Here is a 26,744-nt window from a genome sequence, read left to right as displayed (position 1 = left end):
TTTTAAAGAAAGTTTACGAAAAGTCTAATGATGCTGTGAAGTCCTTACTGTAATACAGTAGTTAATGCTGAATTAAAATCCGTCAGTTAATCCATTAAAATAATACAGTAGTTAGCTGAAATATATACTTACTGCTCTCCACGTTTAAGACTAAAGAAGGTGTTAGGAAATTCATGGCGACAAGAACATCCAAAAACAGCTGTTTCATCCAGCTTGTTGGACTTTACTTTGGATCTTAAATTTGTTCCGGCTTGAAATTGGTTGCACTCCTTGACGAAAATATTCATGCAGAGTTTTAGATTAGGGCAAGAAAAAAAGGAGTTTGTTAAACACGGACATAATCATAGAATGAAATGAAAAGCGGGATAATTCATATTTAGAATGAATTTAGATTATAATTCAGTTACAGTTTTCTTACATTCTCTAATTTCACATCTTTCTTTTTTCCATAGGAATTGGTGAATGAATCAACTTTGTCTTGCGAGATAAAAAATGTCTCACCATGCTTCGGAGGAGCAGTGCTCTCGCCAGAACTTTTTTTTCTTACACACCCAAAAAGTGCGTCGACAGAAATATGCACAGTTCCTTTTTCCTTGGAATGGATAAAGATTTTGATATGAGTTTTTCCTGCATCCAGGCTTATGGGAAGTATTATGGGAAATATTAAGCAAACGAAATCGACTCACTTTGGGACATGCTGGACATATAGTTCCATCATCTACAAGCTGAGGGTTGAGTTTTTTTAGTGTCCTAAACTGATGTCGCATGAATCTAAATTCTGTGAAGCACTCGCCAACAAGTAGTCGGTAAATGTCTTTTACCTAGTAGAAAAGGTTAATGCCACATTACTTAATAGTTACCACATTTGCATATACATAAACATAAATAAACCTCTTTGATTAGATTATATATATATATATAATATAATATAACAAAATATAATATACAGTAATTATGTCAGTTACTTACATAAGCTGGAGAAAGATCTGGACATAACCACTTTAGGGCATTGCAAAATTGCTTTGTAGACAAACGGCACTCCAGGAAGAGTACTTCAGCTATTTCAAGTAGATGGATCTCAAATGCAACCTTTGGCTCTTTAGGTGTAGCTGGCCACATTCCATAACCAATAAGGGTTAGGCATGGTTCCTCATCATAATAAAACATTACAGATGTTTTGATTTGAACTCCTACAAAACATAATTAATAGCAGTAAGATTAAAGATATACCTTATATTTTTTATTGGGTACCTGTCAGCTTGTTTTCTAAAAGCAACTGTTACAAAATGTTTTTTTACAGTAAAGAATTCAGACAATTTAGGAATAGAAATATATGTACATCAAACACCATACCAGATGAATTAACAACAGTAATTTCTTCAACATAGCCACTTAAATCATTCACATCAGGTTTTCTCCACACATCTCTTTCAAAAACAAAAACCTCAAACCTATCATCCTACAATAAAAAATCAAATAATATATATATATATATATATATATATATATATATATATTATATATATTTATATATATATTATTATATATATATATATATATATATATATTATATATATATATATATAAATATAAATAGAAGAGTTCTATTAGCGTATCCAGAGTGCTCAATACCGTTAAGTAGAGCGAAATAAAACAAGTAAAAGACACGGTTTTCTGTGGTTTATAGCATACAGTTCTGTTTCGTACAGGACTAGCCTGCACTCCTCACTGAGGAGTGCAGGCTAGTCCTGTACGAAACAGAACTGTATGCTATAAACCACAGAAAACCGTGTCTTTTACTTGTATATATATATTATATATATATATATATATATATATATATATATATATATATATATATATATATATATATATATATATATATATATATATATATATATATATATATATATATATATATATATATATATATATATAATATATATATATATATATATTTATGTACACCCATTTGCAAAAACGTTGGCCGCAGATAGATAGATAGATACTCAAAGTCTACTTAGAATTGCATATGATTACATTTGCATGGGATTTCAATCATATTACACAACACATGCAATTCTAATTAGATTTCGAGTATCCATCTATATATTTATTTGAGCCCAACATTTTTGCAAACGGGTGTATATATATATATATATATATATATATATATATATATATATATATATATATATATATATATATATATATATATATATATATATATATATATATATATATATATATATTTAATTATAATTGAAAGCATACAATCTGATAATATAAATAAAAATTTTAATAATTTTTGGTAGCAAGAAATTACTGGAATGAATATATTGGTGAAAATATACCAGTTTTGAGCTGTGAGCTCAAAATTAAATAAATACCTAAAGCATGTATAGTATTGTTGTTAATGGGGAATTCTCCCCTGCTATACCTATAAACTACCAACTAACAGGGGTAGTCTAATTAACTATCATATAAATAACTATCAACTATCATTTCCTAGCTCCCTCTATTTTATATAAATTAAGTCATTGAAAAAAATGGTTTTCTTTTCTTTTGAAATTAAACTGGAAACCAGAAATTCTTGATCCTTTCATTGCTGTTCATTTACATTCACCTACCTATATTCATGCAGCTTATACATTATAATTATACTCTACCTTCCATATTTCTGGCACATGCAAAGACTGCTTGTGCTTCTTATTACAACACTCAGCACACATTAATTGCAGGATTCCGCATTGAAGGCATCGGCACTCAGCTATGTTTGAACAAAAGCAGCAACTGGTATCATTGGATAATGCCATGCTTTCGATGTATTTATCCAGCATACTTTCACGTACGTTTGACCAGGCTTCTATTTCCGCTTCCTTTCTCTTACGATATTGCCTAACACGAGTTTTAAGGAGGGATTGTTTTCCATATTGGGGAATTTCAGTGTGTCATCATTACATTTTGGCAACATCAGTAAAGTCAATGATTGATCCATCATACTGATCACCTTCATCTATATCTTTAACATTATGATCACTGGTGTTCGCTTGCCCCGAAACAGATGGTTGGCCAGGTAATGTTATATGAACTGGTATGGTAACTTTTTTACACGTCCCCCTCTATATTCCACAACTTTAAATGTTGTTTTTAACTTCTTTCCTCGTGCCCTATTAATTATATACAGTAATTTGACTTTTAAAAAACACCAAGTGTACAATCACCATTTACGAAACAATCAAGGTTAGCTTTCATCGTAATCATTTCATGACTTATCAAACTTATCGAAATACCCAGGCAAAGGCGAATAAATAAAAAAATCGAAGGCAAAATACCCAGGAAAAGTGGTGATATATTTTTATGTTTGCTATAAAAAATGCACAGTACAGTTTTAATTACTCACATGTTTTGTAAACAATCATATTTGAAGTTTCCCCAAAGCTACCCTAGAGTTGATTGCAACGTTCCAAAGCCGGTACAGCAAAATTCCAATAATTACAACGAATAAACGAATGGATATTAATAAAGAACACAAAGTGATCAAAGCAATATGGCGAACACGGAACACTGGCGCAAATTTTATAGTTTCGCGGTTTTTAGCGGAACGAAGGTCAGTCGACTCCAGCCTGCTCTGAAGGCAGCGCGCCAGCAGGTACAGCAGATCTTTCGTTAGCACTTACATACGGGCAATGAGAGATAATGAAACCTGCTTATATACGTGTAATGAGGTGCTAATCGGGTGGGTAATCAACGGTAGTAAAACGGTAGTAATAGATCTGGGAAGCTGGGGCGGTTGTTTAATGGTTCGTTAACTCGTAGTTAACTCCAAAACTCTCTATGAACACTATGTCATACGTGTGATTGTATTAGGGTTCCGACTTCCGGTATTCGAAATTTCGGAGGCATCCTCCATGTCAAACGGTTAAACCATGGATTGCTTGACTTGGTTAAACCAAGTGTTTTTATTATCCATGGTTAAACTTGCTTGAATAAGTTGAATTTTATCCATTTCTTAGATGAAAGAAGCGTTTGTTTTTATTTTCTACATCATACACGTGCTGAGTGAAAACAATCTTTGCAGAAATGGCCTATCCAAAATTATGAAAAGCTGAAATATGTGAGAATGAAGATATTGACTATTAACCTAATTCAGAAGCAAAATTGTTTTATAATGTTAGCTGTTGGATCCGGTTTTACGAAGGCCGAATAGCGCTACTTGCTACAACTTGCTCCTGGTGTGTTGTGTAATTTCTGACGTCATATATAAAATACGAGTAGTGCCTACCTCCTACGAGCTTTTTTTGCGTTTTCGTTACGCAGTTTAGATATAAAATGCTTACACAGTCAGCACTATGATGTATGGTTGACACTAATTGAAGATTAAATTAAACTGAACTGTGAGTCGCCACTCGCCGGACAATTGAAATTGGCCCGGTTGCTCCTGACGGCTGACAGTCAGTCCTATGGTAAGTATGGTTATGCACATGCAACGTTTTATCAAACTTTCAGACATGAGGGGACTTATTCAGTATTGTGGACTTGTGGTATCGGTCTATCGGACCAACTCTTTGGACCATTTTGTTAGATTATGGGTGTGACTGGACCCACTCCTATTTTCAACCAAAAGGGTGTGAATGATTGAACAACTTACTGACCTAGTGGACTGATCACAAAACCACGCAGGCTGTTCTAAAATTCAAGGGCTCAAGGCTGCAAAATTTCCTGAAAATTCGGATTGTTGTCAGACTTCCTGAAATTTTTCCCAGATCGAAGATTGACGCAATGCCAGACGGGATATAAACAAGCTTCTTTAAAAAAAACAACATGGCGGCGGATGAGTCACGCCTGAAGTGTTACAAAAACGACCTTAAAACATCCGTGCTTTATTCGTATTTAGCAGAAACTGAGCGGAAATGGAAACCTGTTGGTCTAACCTTTGTAGAATACCCCGAAGGTTTGGAAATTGTTTTCCTCTCGCTTTGAAATTGCAGTTTTTTTGCGATTATGTGTAACTCCTGGCCTAGGCTAGGCTAGGTTGATTATTAAATATTGACAACAAGAGATACTCACCAAGGGATTTATGAGTTATTTTAGTAATTTTAGACTGCATTTTTAGTGCTGGAGTAGCATAAAAAGGCGGTAAAGAGGGAATCTGATTGAGATTGCTATTTATCACGTTTTTGTAGGAATTGGTACTGAATTGATAAATATGTGCGTAGGCGAATTGTGTAATTATGAAAAATGGGACATTAATGGGGCTTTGGTGCATTGTAGGAATTTAAGGCTCATTTAAGTTTATAGTAATTTGCAATTAAAATCCTAAATGCTTTTAATGTTATTTTTAGGTGATTTAACTGGAAAGGTTTTGGCCTGGTTAAGTTTATCCCCAATCTTCATTTTAGTTGGTTTTATTGCTGTAATCATCTTTCGACGTGAACTTCATACGGTGCATATCTGTATTATCTTGGTTCATTTATAATAAGTGCTACAAATAATTGGAAATTAACCATGCAATATCCTGAAATCACCTTCTTCAACACAGGCTAATTTATGTATAACCTCTTTTTTCAGATAGCATTCTTTCTTGGGTGTGTCCTGAATGAAGGACTAAGTGTAACAATCAAAAACGTTGTTAAGGAACCACGCCCATGTAGATGTCCTGGAACTCATTATTCTGAACATGGAATGCCATCAAGTCATGCTGCCTTTGTTGCATTTTTCACAACATACACACTTCTTTTTGTTTATGTTAGGTAAGGCTGGTTGCTGTTTGTATTTAGCATTTTCATATAATTTACTCCTATAAAGCATTGTGTTTTTTTTCTCAGACTTCCTTCACCATCAAGTGACTTTATTGATAATCTATGGAGACATTTAACATCACTTGGGCTACTTTGTCTTACTGCTTCAGTGTCATTTGGAAGGTATTAAATTTTTAATATAATTATATAAAAATATTAATATTAGATGGTAATAAAAATTCAGCTGGTAAACATATACAAGGGAAGCAAGGCTTTCAACTGCCCAGTTTCTTCCACTTCCATGTGAAGGTTTTAGCCTTAGTTCAGTTACTTAGTTTTCTACAAATCTGCCATATTGAATCTTGATAGAGATTGAATCTTGAAAGATGCAAAATTATATACACTACTTTCCTAATAAGCTGCATTGAAACTATGCCAATCACTGAGGTGTGATTGCTCCAATGAAGGTCAAAAAGACACATTTACCAACACATTGATACAAAGCAATTTTTTATCATTTCTTGTAGGATATATTTACATTACCACACACTTCATCAAGTACTTGGGGGACTGGCACTAGGACTTTGTTTTGGAAGTGTTTGGTTTTCAATAGTTCATAATTTACTTACACAGTTATTTCCTGTCATCACCTCATGGTGAGTACATCAGAAGCGAATAACCTTCAATGTCAATAGCATTGCGGTCAACAGTTAATTTGCACTGTACCAATCACTATGAATATAATTTATCCTCAACTTTGTATGCTCATTTGTGTTTTGATTTTAAAGGTCTTGTAAGTGTGTTCTAATTTTGTGTTCTGATTTTCAGGAAAATGTCTGAGTATTTCTTGATCCGTGATTCAACGAGGATACCAAGTATATTGTGGTTTGAGTATACGAGGGCGAGGGAAGAAGTCAGGTACACGAACCCACGGATTCTTGCAGTTTTCTCAAAGAATTTCCAGAATGAATTCATTGTGTAGACTATAGGCAGCCAACATATAATTAGGCATAATCTCCCCTATCCTTTATCCTAACCTGATTTTATCTGAGTCTGTCAATAGACCTTTCTTATAATGACGTCAAACGCGGAAAGTATGATGTTACACGAAGTTTGATTGGCTCGATAGTTTTGTGGAGCCAATCAAATTTCGTGTAACATCAGACTTTCCGCGTTTGACGTCATCATAAGAAAGGTCTATTGTGTCATCCATCGTCCAATATTTCTATAGGAAACGTCAAAGAAGGAAGTCCTCATAAGGAGATGTCTGTATTCGCTGGTCGACACAATAATCCTTGAGGGCAATCTACAGTTACTGTGCCACTTTTATTTCACCAACTGTCACTTATCTATCCATTCTGATTGCTTTTGTATAATATATAGGCCCGCTAATCTTCATAAATATTCGACTCTATCCACTATTTAAATAGTTTTCAGTAAAGCAAAGGATGACCGTTGCATTAAAATGAATATTACTGGAACGCTACCCTAGTAAGCCAAATTCTACGAGACACGTGTTTCACACTCGTGACAGCGTGTGTGTATATCATGTGTTCTCATTGTAGCTGGGAACCGGGTGGGAGGTAGCTGTGCAATATTTCATTTCAATGGTCCATCGTCAATCGTCAATCTCATTGGTGCATGAAATTTTCTTTTTTCTGACCCTAAAGCCCGTTTTCCACTGGGCGAATTTATCCGCGCGAACAGATAAAAAGTAGGAGGCGAAGCAAACGAGCAAACCAATCACATCACTGCTTTTCAGATATCGCTTCGCGGGAATGAATTTGCCTTGTGGAAAACGGGCTTAAGGTCACACCATCCTATTTTTCTCCTGCTGTTTCTGATCCACTGTATTTGATTTCAACATAGTTTCAACTGAGATCAATGTAGTTGGTCAGTGGAAACGTGCAGTGGAATTAGGGAGGTTTCTACTCAGAAAAGTATTCTCGGAACACAAAAAGACAGGAATGTTTTCTTAAGGTATGAATGCATATCGCGACTCGCAGACGAAAGAGATTTATTTATCTGATTAGTTCTGAGGATAGTTTTCCTTAGCGGAAAACAGCTTTTGTAATTGTCAATTGTCAAGAATCGGGTACGGAACATGCCGTGAACATTTACTATGCACTATTTGCTGGTCACTTCAGGGCGGACCCTAAGCATATTATTACGGAGAACTCTGTCCGAATAATTAAAATGGTCACTGGGTCATGATACTGGTACAAACTATAGTGTGAATTATTTTTATCTGCAAATAACCTTCTCACTAAACGTTGTGATGTAAATCGGAAACTTCGTATTCATCATGTCCTGTATTTATATTTCAATAATAATTTTCATTGCAAACTGAGCAGTTCGGGTGGATTTTTCTAGTTGTGCATGGGAATCGATGTAGGCCAAGACTAGGACAAGTTTATGACATGCTGCTTTTCTAAGGAAAGATTATCATAATGAATGCCTGCCGTCTCTTCATTTTCGTTTTTATGAATATCCTGTAAAAAAGTTGGGGAAATGAACGGCGCCACCTTCAGGCTTCAACCACAGCACTGCGGCCTTTGGTTGTTGGAAAAACGGATTGTTGTAGAAATTCGTTACCAGGACCAAGTCCAAGGTCAAAATAATTAGTTTGTCAATTTCATAACCAGAGATTGTTAGGTTGTAGGCACACCACGAATAATAATGTAGTCTGCTAGTCCGCATAAACTTCGAAACCTCTGCAAAACCTCCCATTTACAAGCAACAATTTAACTGTAACATGATCACTAATACGCAGAAATACGCAGTATGGCTGAGTTTGTAGTATAATTTAATACTCACAATTTTCTTCCCGGGGGGAGCATGCCGACGATGTAGTACAATTGTATTCGGCAAAGAAATGAAGTGTTATTTTAATGGAGTAATTGAAAGTTGACACGATGTGTTCGTATAATCTTCTGGTTCTTTTAACTGATCATTTAAAGTAATGTAAATATTGATTGTGCAATCTGTTTCAATATTGTATCATACATGCAACTTATTCGCCCGTCGAAAGGTTTTGGATCAAGGTCGAATTGCTGCTGAACAACATGAATATGTTTTGGCGAAATAACACCACGAGCAAGTTGTTGCTTCTTAGCTTTGCGGTCGGCATATTTGTGATTTTAGAAGTACAAATCCAGCGTCTACAAACACAAGTTTTACTCCTTAGCAGAGGTATGCAGTTCTTTCTCGTTTAACCCCCTAAAGCTCGTTAAATCGACTTGCTGAGCTTTTCGCCTTGCGCTGTAAGATAACCTTCGCATTGCTCGGCTTCTCGCCGTTTTTATGACATGTGGGTTGGGTTTAACGGATTTTTGGTTGTTTTGGGGATGAAAAAAAGGAAAACGGATTCTCATTTTAATAGTCGATGATTGAAAGTTGGATTTTACGTGGGATATTTACCAATTTCCCCGCAAAATCGTAAAGATATTCTATCTACATTTTGAAAGAACACATGGGGTGTGCACTGTAATTCCAGCGGCGAATACTACCGTTCCGCGCTGTTTGCAAAATCAAATTTCCTGTTTTGAAGTGTCCAACAGTGGGATTTTCGATTTCCATATTGTTATTAAAGATTTTAAAAACAATGTTATGTGGAAATGTTATAATATAGCGTCCAACTGTCACTGAAAATCATAATTTTCCAAAGATATTTTGTAGGGCAATTGCATTCTTTTATGTCATTGATTAATTAGAATGAATTGGAAATTGAATGAAATGGAATACTTTAAAAGATTATCTATAAATTATAGTCGAATTCAATAATGCAATCATATATTTGAATATTAAACCTAAGCCCAGTGAGATCTACAGTTGAAAAAATAGCATCAATATACTATAAATATTGATGTGGCATTGCATTTTAATGTAACATGTCTAATTTATTTACAGCATTGCTCTATAATTTATATTTTACTGGTTTTCTGATAGTAAATTTTCATATTACCATTGCCAAAGTAAAAAATAAATATTTGAACATTAGGCATACATGTATGAAGTAAAACTGTTTGCCTAAAACCAGTTTGCCTTTCTCTAATAACAAAGCTAAAAATAATTGCAATGGTATTGCAGTGATATTGCATTTATTGAAATTAGCCCTGCTTGAATGTACTCAACATGGCTTGGTTTTGTAGTGCCTGTTGGCCACAGAACAAGCATCGGCTTTGAAGAGGACATGAATGAGAACAACCCAGTAAGTGTTGTTTACTTCTTTAACCATGTTTAAAGAAAATAAGTTACCAAAATTACCACCTTTATGTCATGATTCTTTTGAAGTTCCTGTAAGAAAGATATCAGTGGATATATGAGCTAGTTCTTCTGGCTTGTGAGGCAAAATACCTTCAATAAATATTCACTGTCAAAATGTTTTGAAAATTTGATCTCATTACAATACTATTAATATTTAACTTCAAATAATATTAATTTGACTGTGAGCTTACATCCAGTTCTAATCTTCTCTTGTAGAAAATTGAAAACCTTGTGAAAGATGGCGTTGATGAATGGCAATCTGAAGATGATGGAGAGGTTCTGCATTTCCCTATTGTTGTATCCAGACTACTCTACCTTCTGCTTCTGTTATAATCAACCTCATGAAATCAAGTAAATGTGCTGGGGGGTTTTTTCTGATAGAGAAACTAAATTCATTATTTTCTGGTTTTTTTCAGGAGGATATTGATGAAACACACTTTTCAATTGGAACAAGCAAATTTGAGATGAAAATAGACAAAACTATGGTGCGTATTATGAAGAGAAACTGCTAGGAAGCTAAGCAGATATAAAATTAAAGACAGTGTGATAATACATAGAATTGCCGCTGTGCCTACTGAGTGCAAGAAATGCTGTCTCAGAGATTTATAAACTGAATACGTATCAGTTAACAGTCTTGAAAAATTTAGTTATTTTGCCAGTATTATGTTGTTTAGCACTGCATCTAGTGACAACTTCACCTGCTCTTTTAGCAATGAACATATTCTAATTCCCCTTTCCCATATTTTACCTTAGTTATTATATTTTTTTTATAACATTTACTAATATTTGTTATTAATATTTGTTAATTCAGTAATATTTGCTCTAATCCTGTTTCCAGCTTGCACCAGCTGGAGAAAGAACAATCATCTTCTACAATCGCGTACCTAAGACAGGCAGTACAAGCTTCATGGGTGTTTTGTATGCGCTTTGCACAAAGAATAGCTTTCATGTTATTCACCTCAATGTGAGCAAGAACAATCATGTCATGGGTATTGCTGACCAGATAAGATTTGCTAAAAATGTCACCACATGGACAGCAAAAATGCCTGCGTTTTACCATGGCCACCAATCCTTTATAGACTTTGGAAAACTTGGTTTTGAAAAGAAGCCATTGTATATAAACATTGTTAGAAAACCTCTTGAAAGATTGGTTTCCTACTATTATTTCTTACGAAATGGTGATGACTTCAGGCCTGGCCTAAAGCGAGCCAGACAAGGAAACCAAGAGGTAAGCTTCGGCTATAGATAGAAAGAGTGTTTTGTAGGTTTTTTAGAGTCTTTTGTAGAAAAATACCTAGTGTATTTTAGATATCAAATTTTCCACGATTTTACATTTAGAAGCCCCTGCACCCCCAACCGTCCATATAACGTTAATCGCGGGCGAAAGCGATTCAGTATATGACGCTCTCTTAATAAGCTAGGGCCAATAAGAATCGCATTTGCGTCAGCGTATTTGAGTTCGTTTAAAAGGAGTTGGAAGTTGTACAAAACTGCCCCTGATGGTTTTTGCTGTGTTTCAGAGTTTTGATGAGTGTATCATCAGACGACATCGAGATTGTCAAATGGAACGACTTTGGATACAGATACCATTCTTTTGTGGTCAACATCCAGACTGCTGGTAAGAAATAATACCTTATTTTGAAAGTTGACCAAACAATCGCAATGAACATTCATATAGATAGTCAGGATATGGCAGTTTATGCACGACTCTGAGCCCAAATGCGTTTTTCATAACCCTCATGGCCTAATCCGCTAAATTTATACTTGCAGTTAGACAATTTCTTATACCATCATCATTGGAGTTGTCCTAAATTTGAACTGAAATGTATTGTAGATATTTTTGGATTTTTTTCTCAAGGGAGCCTGGTAATGCTTGGGCGTTGCAAAAAGCAAAAGAAAATTTAGTCAACAATTACCTGGTGGTAGGTGTGACTGAAAGGTTAACAGAGTTTGTTGCAGTTATGGAGGTTGTACTACCAAGATTTTTTAAAGGAGCAACTAAACGATTTATATTAGGTACAGTAAATTATGGCTTTAAGTCTTTAACTGTTTTTACTGTAGTTGAATTTTGCCATCAAATCCATCAATGACACTCAATATACTCAACAAATAAGCCTGTTGGGGTTAAATGGTCACAATAATGGGGTAAACTACATATACATAGAGGCTAACACCTCCAACTTGCAATGAAACCAACTTCTTGTTTCCGATATGGTATAGCGGCCACGTCATTATTCATTTTGCCTGAAGTACTGTTAGTTTAAGAGCAAACATTCGCCTTCAAATTTCCAATATCGATTAAATAAACACGTAGCAAGGGCCCAATATTTTGCAGAATTTACAGCGTACATTTGCCAAATACATTTCCCGCTCTGTTTTATTTTAATCAATTACAGTAAAGGTCTGTTCACACGATCCAATTTTGTTGGTTCCAATTCACTTCTGATGGATGTTTTATAGTCTGTTGTCTTGTAATGTGTACGAGCAGCAAATTGACTGAAGCCAATGCAGTACTGCTTTATCAATAACCAATTATATTTCATACGTCTCAGAGGTGAATTGGATCCAACAAAATTGGATCGTGTGAACAGACCTTAAGAGTAGATGATCGAATAAACTACCATAAACTTTGTACTTTTAGGTGGTCGCTCACACTTACGAAAGACATTCGCTAAGAAAGAACTTAAACCAGAAACATTAGAATATTTTCACAAGTCCAAAGTTTGGCAAATGGAATACGAGTTCTATCTTTTTGCCAACAGGACATTTACGAGTGTTCTAAAAAGGACGTTTGTTCGATATCGCGGGAAATATCTTCCAGCAAAAAGAAAATTTTACTTCGAGAAAATTCGTCCTCGACCCAAAGAATCACGATAGCAGCAGATCAGGAACTGCGGTTTGTGGATTCTTATGACGCAGCAATGCATATCAAAGAAAATGTTCTAGATGGCATTAAGAATTAAGGTCGTGTTTCTTGATGAGGTTCTTGCTTGAAATTATTTCAATCATTTCAATTCAGTTTTTACACCCTCCCATGCGCGACCCAAACCACGGTTACTCCCCTCCCCCCTCCCCTAGTCATGGTGTCACGTTCAACATGAAGAACTGCGTAATAGAAACAGTGACACATAGAGTTACGTTATTGAAAATATGTATTACGAATACAGAAATATTATATGTCCGTTTCATAAATACCACTGAGTTATTAATCTTCCATCTACATAGGTTCTCATTATGACATAAGGTTCACTTAATTGCTACAGCATGCCAAAATCATGTAAAGGAACTATCAAAATTTTCTACGCGATTCGATAGTTTTACTAAGTTCAAAACAAGTCATTAATAGGTAAAAAGGATCTTTTACAAGCATTCCCAAGCCGGTATAATTATCACTATTGTTGAGAAGCCTGGAGATGATGATATATTCGATTACCATTTCTTTAAAGCGTCATCGAGCATCTGAAGAGTACTGTCTTTCTGCAATTAATAGAATTTTTCAGTCAATGAGAAAAATATCTAGTTTTATAGTGAATATATTGGTCATGAAGCGAAATACAATTATTGTTTTACGAGGTGTGTTCTACCTACTTTGATGAAACAAAATCGGGCAAATTTTTCAGCAACCCCGCCATGCTGATGATAGAAAGCACTGGGTGGAATTGCAGAAATACCCTAATAAAACGATTCAAAACTTACAGTCATTTGAGATTCGGGATGTTCGAAGAAAGAAAAATTGGCTAAAATTTTGTTGTTCTACCTTTTCTTTAATCATCCATTTACAAAACTGAAAATCATAAGGTTCATCACTTTCGCCCGAGAAAGTCACACCTGAAAATACGTACAGAAAACACGTCACTGTAGGTTCCACTTTATATCTTCCACATACGACATTACGAGACAAAGGATCTTTGCTCATAACGCCCAGCCGTCGTTGTATTTAGTATATTTAAAGTTCAGACCCACACGAGTGGTTTTATTCCTATACGAGACGAGTATTACAATGGTCAGAGGAGAATGTTGGTGGAATCTCCCCTTTTCACGAAACGATGCATGCTTGTGCAATTACACTAAATTTAACAAAAAAACCACGAAAACGTTGAAGTACATCGAAATACCTAATTTTGACGTATCTGCCATGATAAAATAACCGCCATCAGGGACAACTGGGTCAAAACCAGCATCACGAAGTATTTTCACTGTCAAATCTCTTTTCTTCAACAAAGATGTTTTCATTTCATAAAAATAAGATTCCTTGCTGCCAAGTAATTTAGCTTCTCGTTCTAATCCAATAGCCACTGCTTCCTATACATACATGTATATATAGTAAGTAAAAAATATGAGAATGGAATTGAGGAAACCACCATGGTATTGGAAAAATTCTTCAGGAAACACAAAACACTTCACTTTTACTTCAAAAAACAAACAAACAATGTTTCTGTCTAGGAACTTGTCCTGTTTTCATCAACATTGGATACACAACAAAGATTTCTTTCCTGGTTTTTTGCAGCTTTATAATATAGTGTTTCTGAAAAACCTAACTTAGTTTCTAGGCATGCAGTAAATATGGTTCCATACCTGAGTAGGTGTAGGAAGGACATACATAGAATTAGCATGGACTGAAGCCATGTGTGAGATCAATTTTTCTGGACCAACAGACCAGCCAACCTGTATGTAAGAAACAATATTACTATTATTTCTATTATTATTAAATACTTTCAACACTGTAAAAACTCACTAATGCTCTTTTTACGAACATACCTTCCACCCTGTGGCAGAAAATGTCTTGCCAGCACTGCTAATTGTCACTGTGCGATCCCACATCCCTGGCAGGGTTGCTATATAGAAAATAACAACTTACTGAACCAGGCAACTTATTTCCTCTTTATGCCAGTGAAAATGACAATTTTATTTGTCAATGGAAAAGTACAATCTATCAGTAAATCAACAAAGGCACTTTAGAGGGATCCATGGGAATGACAAGAAAGATTCATATTAACAACAAAGAGAAAATCTGATGTTGTAAAGCCAGGATATACTTTATTACTTACTAATTCTGATATGTTCACTTCCTGGATAAACCAACCATTCATATACTTCATCACTGATACAAAGGACATTGTGTTTCTTAATGAGATTTGCAATCATTTCCATTTCATCTCTCTCGAACACCTAAATATACCACAAGATTAGCCTGATACACAATAATCTTCAGACAGTTTCTGGTGTCTCCATGTTGTACTATGAATAAACAAGTTTCTTGAGACATTCCAGTGGTGTTTTGTGTTTCTATATTACCTTTCCCAAAGGGTTATTGGGAGTATTGAAGATGAATGCTTTTGTCTTTGAGGTAAAGGCTGCTTCAAGCTCTTTAGGATCAATTTTCCAGCCTTTGGAAGACTGCCAGTTGTCCTTTGACTGTGAATTTCAGATGAGACAGGGATGAGCTTGCAATCATGTGTCTAACTTATAGTTAATGCTGCACACTGAGCCACATCTTCACATAGCAAATAACCCTCGAAAATAATTCTCATAATTAAAAAGTATGTCTTACTGGTCTCAGTGGGATTCCAACCGGAACACCTCCAACATAACTGATCATTTTCTTATAGCAGTCAAAGAATGGTTCAATGATGATAACCTAAATTACAATAAGATAGAGAAGAGGCCAAGTTGGCTATTGGAAAACAACCTGCTGAGCAGTACACTCAGTTGTATGAACTGTTTGTAGGAGAAATAGGAGAGATGATCAATTAATTTACTAAATGCTTCATTTGCATCTTAACAGATTACATGATCAATCTCTACTTGGCCAAAAAATTATCTTATCTTAAAGGAAAGAGTAATTATTGGTTTTAAGTTTGGCACATAGATGTCTCCTACCTCATCTCCTTCATTTACAAATGCAGAAATTGCATCAAAAAGAGATTCATATGCTCCATTTGTAATGAGCACCTAAAAAGAGCACATATGTATTAATATTAAACTCATGCTTGAGCAATTCAACCTGGTTGGCTATGGCTTTTGCCTTTCTTGGAACACTAAGCAAATGGCTCTATGAGATCTAAAAACAAAAGGGTCAGCATACCTCACTCATGGCCTGTATCTCTCTACCATGAAGTTTGGAAAATAATGAAGCTATGCTTTTGACAAGTTTTGGATGACCCTAAACTCAAAAAATAAGTGTTTTGAGGGTTATATGGTCACAATGATTGTGGTGAATTGGTTACATACATAGAAGCTAGTCTCTAACTTCCAATGAAACTAACCTGACTTCTTGTATATTGATGCATTAGGTCATTCTCAGATTTTGTAGCAGAAGCTAATGTTTCTATCAAATATTCTGGTGGTGGATAATCTGGAAATCCCTAATAAAAAACAAATATGTTCTGCATAAATGCACTAAAAAGTTTTAATTAAAAACCAGAAATTTCTATTCCTACCTGACCAACATTGACTGTTTTGTATTGTGCATTTATCTTGCCAAATTCAACCCTATAATATAATATAATATCAAAATGCTTCAGATAACTACCCTGACTCAGGCTGTTCACATATATAACCATCTTACCACACATTTGTTCCAAGTGAATTCAACCTTTTTGCAGGTTCAATAAGATCTTTTTGTGAAGCCATTTCGGAAATCTGTTTATAAGGTCAGAATATTGCATAGACAACAAATTAGAAAGGTTAATCTCCATGTTTATACCTTTATAATTGCAGTACCAATAAGTATCCCCTAATCCTGATGCTATACTGCTATCAATAGTTAATAACTGATTGAATTCAAGTACTATGTTACATTAATAATATCAATTATGATTTTTGGCACTTCACTCAATGCAGGTAAATTCTAGAGTTTAAAGGGTCTTAATTTCGAGTGGAATTATACACCCTTCAAATTCAAGAAGCCAGGAACAGTTGATGGAAAAATGAGTCAACTATCGGTCCTTCGGCAGGAATCGAACCTATGCTTTTGCAGTGCCAGTGCAATGCTCTTGCCACTGAGCTACAGAAGTAGCTGACAAGAGCAAGCATGTGTATGTGTGATGGTAATGCCCTGAATAGGTGAGGGTAAAATAGGCTCTTAGGCAAGAGCATTGCACCGGCATCGCAAAAGTGTAGGTTGAAATGCTGCTGGAGGACCAATAGTTGACTCATTTTTTCATCAACTGTTCCTGGCCTGAATTTGAAGTTTGTATAATTCCTCTCGAAATTAAGACCCTTTAAACTCTAATAATATCAATAGTTAATAATTGATTTAATTTTACACCTTTATAACTTTGTTCACATAAATTGCTCATGACAGCTGGGGTGTTGGGAAAAGTGAGACTTTCTATTTATACAATGTATGTACTATGTATACAATTTCAATTTACTGTACTTTAGAACGCAAAGTACGGTAGTTATTCTGTCATCGCACAGTTAATATCTAAATATATAGCGAAATAGCTAATTTCTTGCCCACTTTTCTCTTTAAATATAATTTATTTTACATTTACATAGCTCTTACCGATCTAACGCTAACGTCTTTTGCCACGAGTGGATAAAAATATCGAAACAGACGAATCGATCTTTTGAAGACCCTTAAATTTTGAAAAACGGTAACCATTTACGAGCACATGTACTATAGAATTTCAATGCGTGACTTTATTCTATGTAATTGTCATTCAATGGAATTACAATTTACAACGTCAACAAAAATTGGTTTCGACTTTCGATTTCGCAAGATGTAGATTCCATTGAAATCGGTGGCCGTGGAACTCAGAGGTAAATTCTGAGATTCTAATAAAATTTCCATTTTCAAACTGTTCGCGTGTCTAGAGGGCCGAGGCCCCCCTGTTCATGGAGTAATCATAGGCCACTATTTGTTGAATATGGAACCAATTTTTAAAGTTTCTCAGCGTTTCTTTTTATAGAACACTACATGACTAAAAACGTACAAAAGCTGGGATGCTGATACTATAGATGCTAACGCAAAGCCAATAAAGGCGTTGTAAATAATCTCTATCCAGGCAAGCCTGCCGTATGAAAACGTGAATCGCGGGAATTCCATAGCCATATAAACAGGTAAAACCGCCCTTAAGTGTCGCATATGAAAACGTGAATTGCGGGAATTCCATAGCCATATAAACAGGTAAAACAGCCCCTAAGTGTCGCATATGAAAACGTGAATTGCGGGAATTTTATAGCTATATAAACAGGTAAAACAGCCCTTTAGTGTCGCATATGAAAACGTGAATTGCGGGAATTCCATAGCCATATAAACAGGTAAAACAGCCTCTAAGTGTCGCATATGAAAACGCGAATTGCGGGAATTTTATAGCCATATAAACAGGTAAAACAGCCCTAAAGTGTCGCATATGAAAACGTGAATTGCGGGAATTTTATAGCTATATAAACAGGTAAAACAGCCCTTTAGTGTCGCATATGAAAACGTGAATCGCGGGAATTCCATAGCCATATAAACAGCCCCTAAGTGTCGTATATTAAAACGTGAATTGCGGGAATTCTATATATAACACGTACATATAATACACTGACTTCTGTATTTTGCTGTACCTCGTACGCGCGCTTGTCCAGAAGAAATGCAACGGCCGCGAGCGCGCCGGACAACAGCTAGAGTCGAAGCCCCGGATGAGAGCTAATATTCAACCATTGAGTTCAATGTATTTATTTAATTTTTCTTGGGATGACCCCTGGCCTAAATTTATAATTAATTGAATCATGGAAATGAAATATTCCTCGACGTTAAAGTAGAGAAATTCATCTTTCTGAGTTGCAAAGTTTGGATTAAAAAATTTTTTTTTTAAGTTTCATGTTTAATTTAGTAAACAGGCGCTGGAGCTACACGGGCAGCGAGGTAACGAGGTTGCGGGGTAGCTGCTCTTACTTAGACAAACCGGCCCGCTATAAACAAAATGAACAGTTATTTTACTGAATTAACTTGTTTATTCGTATTTAACAAGTTTGCTAAAGTTTTTTGTCTAAAGTGGGTAGCCCGTTCGCGAAAAAACGATGAGCGATGATTTGTTTATCTACGAAAAAGACTGGGCAGAGCCGAAATTTTGTCAGCCTGATCGGTGTAAACAGGTGTAAACTGGCCTAAACTTTCAGATAAATTAATCGCAGAAATGGTATTTCATTGGTATTTCATTATAACTGTATCCAACTAACAAACTAGCCCATTTTTGCCTTTGCGTGCGGCCTGCCATTTAACATTGAGCAAAACTTGAAAACCTTTGCCAATGCTTTGGAGGCTACCCACATGTATGCATTGCATACCTATTTTTACCACTCTTAGTATACCACATTTCATTTGATCACAATTTGATGCGAAGTTGTTTGAAGCGCCCGCCGCTGCTTCCGGCTGTAATTTGGAATAATTAGCACTGTTCTCAGGCGACACTGGATAGTCAATGTTTATAATTCAATATGGCGGCCGGCGGCAACCAGGAAACTACCCCGTTTGGCCGTCATTTGAAGTGCAAAAACCTCCACGAATATTTACAAGGTTTGCCTGTGAGTGTGCTTGATAAATTATATGGACACTCTGCAACTTGCTTTGCTGTGTTTAGGTAAATACGTAATATTTGTGGGGTCCAGACAGAATATTTAATATTTATACTTTATATGATCATTTCTACATATTAAAACACGCCGGATATAATTTATACGAAAAAATTTCCAACGAAAAAATTTCCAAAAAAATAACGTTCCGGAAGGACATAAGGTTATAGCTTTTACAAACCATGTCCTTCGTGATTTTTATTTTGTTTGCATCCATAAGTGTTCTCTAAATGTCTTTTTTGTAGGGAGTTACCAGAATTAGGCAAACATTTTGTAATGCGTACATTGTTTGCTGAACAACCACTACCTGAGACGCTTGTAAATGCATGGGTCAAGAAAGACCAGCAAAAGTGAGTAACAAATTTTATTTTCTTAAATGCAACGCTGAACTTCAAAATTAATACTATCAGGGATATGCTGTAGCATGCAGTACCCCCACAGGGGGGTTTTAAAAGGGGATACATGCCCCCAGTCCTCTCCAAGGACAATTTTCTATTTATCATGAGAAAATTGCAAAGGGGCACAATGGGTGAACAATAGCCCCAAAACCTTAACAATGCCTAATTATTTTTCCCTTTAAAATTCCTCCAAAATTTACCAACTTTGCACCACCACTAGTATATCCTAATTTAAAAACTTTTGTTTCCAAATGGCAAATTAAATTATAGGTACCTTTATTTGGAGATTAGGGTAGCCAAATGTCCTTGGAATGTTTTGACCCCTCTTTTAACTTAGTGTTTACTCCAGCTAGAAATTTCATTTCATCCTATCCACTAAAGCAGCAATATAAGATTATTTTTTGCCCTCCAACCATCTAGATCTGTTTGGGTGACTTCATTTGCAGTAACATTATGACACTATGTCACGGTTGTTGGTTTTACCTATGCCCTTGAATTGATGAATCAATACTTCTCTTCTTAGTTTTTGCACAGGTGCACTCAATAGGTTGAAACAATTGAGAATATGGCATGTGGTGACTGGATGGTCACAGCCAAGATATGAATTAAATCCAACATTCAGAAGGAATTTGAAAATTGCACTTTGTGGAGGGTATAACTACTGTGTTTTGCTTACCGCACACTGTAGATGGTTTTGAAAATTTGTATGTTAATTAAAATCGTACAAACATTTGGATGATTGTGCTTGCATGTTTATAGTGGGCAGTCTTGGTGTGGTGGAACTGATGATCTAGGACCTGACAAACATTCCAAAGACAAAGATTTCTTAGAAAAATATGCTTTAGAACGATGGGAGGTACTAATTTAAACATTATTTGTTATACCAACAACTGCTGTTGTAACATCATCAATATCATTTAATTATTGTTGTAGTGACATCATCAATATCATTTAATTATTGTTGTAGTAACATCATCAATATCATTTAATGACTGTTTTAATAACATCATCAATATAATTTAATTATTTTTTTAGTAACATCATCAATATCATCCAATTACTGTTGGTAATATCATTATCAGTCAATTATCAGTCAATACCATGACCGATTAATTGCCCAAAAAATCAATACATTACATTCATTCTCATAACTGTATTTAGTATATTACTAATTCATTATAGATCAGTATAACCAATACAATCATTGACATCATCACCAATATCTGACCCTCGTGTCATATTGGTCATATATATCAACACCAATGCACTAATCAATGAAGTCATCCTCAATGCTATAATAACATCTTTATTGAGCTTACTACAAATTATGTAATCATGACAATATTTTGTCGCTCTTATTGTATATTTGGAAAACAATATATCTGTCTGTCATAATCATTCTAAAATACACTATCTTCCCTTCATTATAGTCTGTACTTCATTTCATGACTGCATCATCCCCCCCTGATGGGATAGTTGGAATAAGTGCTGATGTGGTGCAAGTCCTTATTGTATCTGGTTTAATGAAAAGGTTTGCATATAGCAATTTGTAGTTAATAATTCACTCTCCTGTGGCGATCTTCACCTTTCTTTTGTGAGAATTTTCTCTTGAAGATTCCCAAATATTCTGTTTTAATATACACCATGTGAAGATGACCTATAGCTTACCTAAGAATACATTTTCCAAGTAATTCTGATGCAACTGAATTGAATATTTATTGAGTTTAATTGAGGGTGAGGTCCCGTTTGCAATTTTTTGTTATTTTTGTTCTTTTCTCATCATTTTCAGTGATAAACAAGAACAAACTCCAATGATTACACCTTCAGGATTTCAATTTCTCTTAATGGACGTATCTTCTCAAATCTGGTACTTCATGCTCAAGTATTTGGATATGGTTGAGGTACGTACAAGTAAATCATGACTCTTGAGCATTGTCCATAAGAAACTAAATTAGCTGAAATGGTTAATTCAGAAGAGAGAATGACTGCACAGATGACTCTTCTGCAGGTGATTTGGTTTCAACGTTTTGAAATAGAGTAAAATCTGTGAATGTCTGCATTTCATTCAAGTAACCTTAGTTGTGTGGTTACTCTGACACAACTGCCTTATGAGACTGGCCAGTACTCTACTGTCTCTACATATGTATACACCACAAACTTGTGTTTAACGCCTGCCTGCTGAACTCTCCTCAGTATACCCTGGTGATCAGAGTGTCTGTCAACACTTAACATTGAACCTGATTATCAAATCAGTAGAATGCAGATCATCATTTTTTATACCTCAATTTTACAGGCTCGTGGCATGGATCTTATTGAGTGTCTGTCCTTTCTTTTCCAACTTACGTTTTCTACATTTGGAAAGGTAAAGATGCTTCCAGCCATTTACAGATCTTATCACAAAATCTCATTGGATTTATCCCTTATAGGACTATCCCACAGATAACATGACAGAATCACAATTCAATTTCTTGCAACATCTTCGTGAAATTGGCTTAGTGTTCCAGCGTAAGGTACTGATGATGATTTATTCTTTAAGGTTTTTTACAAAATACCTGAGTTGAGTTCAACAATTTTACATAATTTTGTTGAAAAAGTTTTGTTAGGGAGCTAGCTTTCATTATTATTTATGATAGATGTGGGCTGGTAAGAATTACGGGGAGGGGGAACAATAAATTCAGTCGATGGTGGGCATCAGAAAATAAAAACAAATGCGTGGGTCATATACTTCTAGACGTGATGATTCCAGTGTACTGAGCTTGTCAACACCCACCCCCCACTCAATTCGCCTACCTACTGCATTGCATGAATAAATCATGTTCCCTTAAGGCCCGTTTACACTTGCGATTTTTGCTTTTGATAGATGTGAATGAGTAATTAGTTACGAATACTCTGATTAATAAGAGCTCTTGAACATCAGTCAGTAATTCACTCGTTTACATCTATCAAAAGAAGAAAATCGCAGCAAAAATTGCAAGTGTAAACGGGCCTTTAGTTTTCACTTCAATGTTATGCGTGGCACACCTTTTCTCAATTCAAATGTTCATTTTTTTGTAGCGAAAATCGCGAAGATATTATCCAACTAAGCTAGTCATAAATTTGGCTGTAGCTGGCTCAGGTCTCTAAACAAATGAAATTTACTTGGATTTATGAAATCCTGAGTCTTTTTTAATGTGCATTCATTATATTTTCATTAGGAAATATAGCGACGGCAAGTGAGGGTGTTGAAGGTTTTATCATGGTTGAAACGAATTACAGAGTTTATGTTTATACTGGTAAGAGTGACCATCAGAATTCATATTTTGTGTGTATATGGGAATTGCATGAGATTTTTTTTTATATACGTAAATGATTTCGCCAATTGCAGATTCTCCCCTTCAAGTTGCCTTAGTTGGATTATTTTGTGAAATAATATGCAGGTTTGTTGCGTCGTGGAGTGGAAATATGACTTTACAGCAAATAGTTCTGGTAGTTTGATCACTGCAATACACCATATTTTGCCCGCATGAAAATTTTCTAAATTGTGCTGGGTATTATCCTCTTCTCCGAAGAAACAACCGTATTGCACTCGTACAAAACCTTTCAAATACTTCTGAAAGTTTGACGTTTTTTGATGCATCACGTGTCTGGCTGTACGTCGTCTGTGAAGATACTTTACTACTACTTTATCTGTGAAGATACATTACTACTTATGTAGTCTAAAATCATTTTGTACCCAGGCAAAATTATACATAACACCACGCCCGTCGCGTTTAAGATACAGACGAAAGTACATCGTGGTAAACAAGATCTTTCTATAGTTAAACAAGTCATTGCTGAAGTGATATTGAGTCTGGCAGAAACAATATCATCGTTCGATCAGACTTAATATCCTGAATGGTTGTAAATATGTTATCTTCTGATTTTCTACTACCCATTAATGGACCACTTGCATAATAGACCAACTTATGATCTAGGTAACAAGACGAAATAAATCACCTTCTAGTGCATAGTATAATTGCCTAATCAATTAGTATAATTGCCAATTTTAGCTGCAAAATGACAAGTAGTATGGAAAATATAGCCATGCAAAGTAGGCCGTTTTTGTATACTTTTCTATTACGAACGGAAGTGTGTAACACGGAAGTGTGTAACTAATATAGTTTCACACTAAGTCACAGTTCTGGTAATAAGGCAAAAATATACAAAATTTGACTATATTTTCGGTACATTACAATATTTCGCAGCCAAACTTGGCAATTTTACGAAGTCTAACATGCCCTTTTCAGAAATTGCCTAAATCAAAAGTTAGACTATTATGCAAGTGGACAATTTTGGTCTGAATGTCTTAATTACCAGTTTGTCTGTAATTTCTAGCAATTCTTGTCCTATCATGCACAAAATTTAATAAGATTAAATATACATATGTGCGACTAGATCTATGTAGGACTTTAGGGAATGGCTGTTTACTTCGGTGGTTATCAGAACTACGAAAAGCCGAAAGCATTCCACTAGATTGTAGTGATATTATTTTTCTTCTGAAGGTTTCCAAAGTTTTGTGTTGCTGTCTTGACTCGGGAAAGCGTTAGTCAGGTCGGTTAATGTCAATATTAGCTACATAGAAATATCACATAAAATATGACATTATAAGTTAAACTACCTCTCTGTTCGATTTTAATTTCAAAATGAAACTGTTTTACTAACTTATATCAATAATCTTAATGTTTCTTAACAACAGTTATAGCTATAATTTTATTGATGCAATAGTTTTAACTGTAACGACTACGTAATTCAGCCTTTAGGCTGCAAAGTAATTTTAAATACAAATACAAATACAAAGTACTCTTATCGCATTTATAAATTTAAAATCTATTTTACCTTTAGGCTTTCTTGAGCGGTATAACAGCGGATCAGGTACTGCGCAGATTTTGAATTGTATAAAACTGTAGATTTTCATTTCATACAATTTCATTGAATTGATATATTGAATTCTCGGAACACTTAAAATTTTCCTTTTAAAATCTCCTTTTATAGATCCTTCATTTTCTCAGAACAAGAGCCCATGCTGAGATGTTAAGAAAGGTATAATTCCATGTAAAACATTACTGACGTTATAGTGGAAAATTCACATTAGTTACAGTATACAAGATTTGCAGCCATTATTGCAAGAGTTGCGACATTTCCTAAGCGGATTTTGCAGTTTTAAAGTTTTAGTATCTTTATCTCTTTGCATGGATCTACAATGCATATTGTCAATTTTTTTATTTCCAAGAACCCTGTGATTCCTGCAAATATTGCTGATCAAATTCGTCTTTGGGAATTGGAGAAATGCCGAATGCAGTTGACTGAAGGTAACCACCATATTGTTTAGCCACGCATATTCCACAGGCGACTGAATATTGCTTACGGAATATAGACGTGATTTTTCTTATTATTTTTCAGGGGTTTTGTACAATCAGTTTCTGTCTTTATCTGACTTTGAAACCCTGCGAAAGTATGCAGAAGTAAGTTGACATAAACAGCGTTTTTTCTTCCCTTTTCAATCCACAAGAAGTCCAGGCTCTGTGGAGGTGGACAGAGCAAAATGCTCAAACGCTTCACTATTCGTTCACTTTTTATCCATAGGATCTGGGAGTTCTGACCTGGGCAAATTCCTCAAAACGTGTTATGATTGTGAGCAAGTCAGGACATGATGATGTAAAAAAGTTTTGGAAACGACAGAAGCCGAAGGAATAGTGAACCGCTTGAGTGCTTTGACATGAGGTGGCAAAAGTTGATGGTTATCATTTCCAAGAATCAATGTTTGAAGATAGCTTTTCTCAGAAATGTGCTCTGATATCAGTACAATAATTTCGAGGGCAAATGTGGATATGGTGGAGAAAAATAGTGAAAATAAATCCACGAAAGCAACTAGATTCATATATGGATATGTTTGGATAGATAAGGACAATGATAGATGACATTGATTGGAGGTTGATAGATGGTAATGACAACCGAAGGGTATTCACAAGAAATATCGTGGTTGGTGGATGTAGAGAAAATACCAACGTAGTTTCAGCATTAACCAACCTACAAAGATAAGATTAAACAAATGTCGTGAAAACAGGAAGAGGGAGAATTCTAAAAATTGATAATCGAGTATTTAAGAAGATTTTGAATATATGTACATGTTGTTGATTTCCCCAACTAGCCTCTTGATTGAAAAAGAGCATTTAAACTATCTCTCTCATATTATCTAAGAAAGTCTGGGGACGAGAACATGTTGAGCATGTTTAATTCAGAAAAACTGGAGACAAGAAAAAGAACACTAAGCTTCATTTACTGCCTTGACATTGTCTCGAATTTATGTTTTTCAAATGCTGTTAGAGATAGTCATATTCGGACATAACTATAGCCTGTGTTTTTGTATGGTTTTGAAATTAGACGTTCCTCGGAGGTTTTAAATTCCCCCAAGGAAAAGAATGTGGGCGATATGATATTTTACAAACTGTCGGAAATCGGCGGGTTTTTTTCCACTCTTAATTTCAGCTTCCGCAGTAATTTGAGTACAAAACATAGAAAATTAAAACTTAAAAGAAACCCGCCACGACTCTTTATGTCTTGGGGGCTTTTTGTGTACGAATTAATATATAATAAAAATCCCTCGCGAAGTAATAAAACAATTCAACCTCGGGGCTTTTTGACATGCATATAGAATAGCCGACAATCTGGCATTTTCACAAATGACACGACACTCAATTTAATCAGGTTGTTCAAATAATTTACTTTACATTGTTATGTGGGATTATTTATGATC

General features: G+C 35.2%; 4 protein-coding genes across 8 annotated transcripts; 3 read left to right on the top strand and 1 right to left on the bottom strand.

Annotated features, from left to right (window-relative positions):
• Positions 1–4,823: 4,823 nt before the first annotated feature.
• LOC114518846 (dolichyldiphosphatase 1-like) lies at positions 4,824–7,455 on the top strand. The gene is made up of 7 exons (XM_028538858.1): positions 4,824–4,954; positions 5,346–5,446; positions 5,572–5,753; positions 5,829–5,924; positions 6,269–6,397; positions 6,570–6,659; positions 6,973–7,455. The coding sequence occupies exons 1-7, from the start codon at positions 4,825–4,827 to the stop codon at positions 6,998–7,000; spliced, it is 756 nt and encodes a 251-aa protein (XP_028394659.1). The 5' UTR covers position 4,824; the 3' UTR covers positions 7,001–7,455.
• Positions 7,456–8,600: 1,145 nt separating this feature from the next.
• On the top strand, positions 8,601–13,148 carry LOC114518841 (heparan sulfate 2-O-sulfotransferase 1-like). The gene is made up of 8 exons (XM_028538853.1): positions 8,601–8,933; positions 9,893–9,951; positions 10,224–10,283; positions 10,424–10,492; positions 10,846–11,235; positions 11,528–11,625; positions 11,866–12,023; positions 12,649–13,148. The coding sequence occupies exons 1-8, from the start codon at positions 8,807–8,809 to the stop codon at positions 12,882–12,884; spliced, it is 1,197 nt and encodes a 398-aa protein (XP_028394654.1). The 5' UTR covers positions 8,601–8,806; the 3' UTR covers positions 12,885–13,148.
• Positions 13,149–13,392: 244 nt separating this feature from the next.
• LOC114518840 (kynurenine--oxoglutarate transaminase 3-like) lies at positions 13,393–24,898 on the bottom strand. Of its 4 annotated transcripts, none has more exons than XM_028538851.1 (16): positions 18,567–18,579; positions 17,518–17,590; positions 16,576–16,649; positions 16,448–16,499; positions 16,274–16,372; positions 16,093–16,170; positions 15,888–15,959; positions 15,559–15,645; positions 15,303–15,422; positions 15,056–15,176; positions 14,766–14,842; positions 14,583–14,672; positions 14,123–14,309; positions 13,765–13,835; positions 13,596–13,679; positions 13,393–13,484 (listed from the first exon to the last, which is right to left on the bottom strand). In XM_028538851.1, exons 3-16 carry the CDS (start codon positions 16,638–16,640, stop codon positions 13,437–13,439), a joined length of 1,251 nt encoding a protein of 416 aa, XP_028394652.1. In that variant the 5' UTR covers positions 16,641–16,649; positions 17,518–17,590; positions 18,567–18,579; the 3' UTR covers positions 13,393–13,436. The 4 variants fall into 4 exon arrangements, with proteins under 4 accessions (XP_028394652.1, XP_028394651.1, XP_028394653.1 ...); XM_028538850.1 differs by having other exon boundaries at positions 18,534–18,576; XM_028538852.1 differs by lacking the exons at positions 17,518–17,590; positions 18,567–18,579 and adding an exon at positions 24,827–24,898.
• LOC114518839 (general transcription factor IIH subunit 4-like) lies at positions 19,438–26,571 on the top strand. Of its 2 annotated transcripts, none has more exons than XM_028538846.1 (17): positions 19,438–19,582; positions 19,820–19,924; positions 20,496–20,624; positions 20,732–20,828; positions 21,403–21,503; positions 21,762–21,873; positions 22,266–22,334; positions 22,399–22,482; positions 23,027–23,087; positions 23,167–23,244; positions 23,337–23,388; positions 24,493–24,541; positions 24,833–24,862; positions 24,983–25,030; positions 25,221–25,299; positions 25,391–25,452; positions 25,574–26,571. In XM_028538846.1, exons 1-17 carry the CDS (start codon positions 19,440–19,442, stop codon positions 25,682–25,684), a joined length of 1,410 nt encoding a protein of 469 aa, XP_028394647.1. In that variant the 5' UTR covers positions 19,438–19,439; the 3' UTR covers positions 25,685–26,571. The 2 variants fall into 2 exon arrangements, with proteins under 2 accessions (XP_028394647.1, XP_028394648.1); XM_028538847.1 differs by having other exon boundaries at positions 19,438–19,526; positions 25,574–26,570.
• The last annotated feature ends 173 nt before the right edge of the window (positions 26,572–26,744 follow it).

The sequence above is a fragment of the Dendronephthya gigantea genome, unplaced genomic scaffold, assembly GCF_004324835.1.
Source record: "Dendronephthya gigantea isolate DGI-Jeju-01 unplaced genomic scaffold, DenGig_1.0 000012F, whole genome shotgun sequence".
Classification (NCBI taxonomy): domain Eukaryota; kingdom Metazoa; phylum Cnidaria; class Anthozoa; order Malacalcyonacea; family Nephtheidae; genus Dendronephthya; species Dendronephthya gigantea.
The sequence above is the reverse complement of the archived record's forward strand: the minus strand, read 5'-3'. Positions and strand labels throughout refer to the sequence as shown.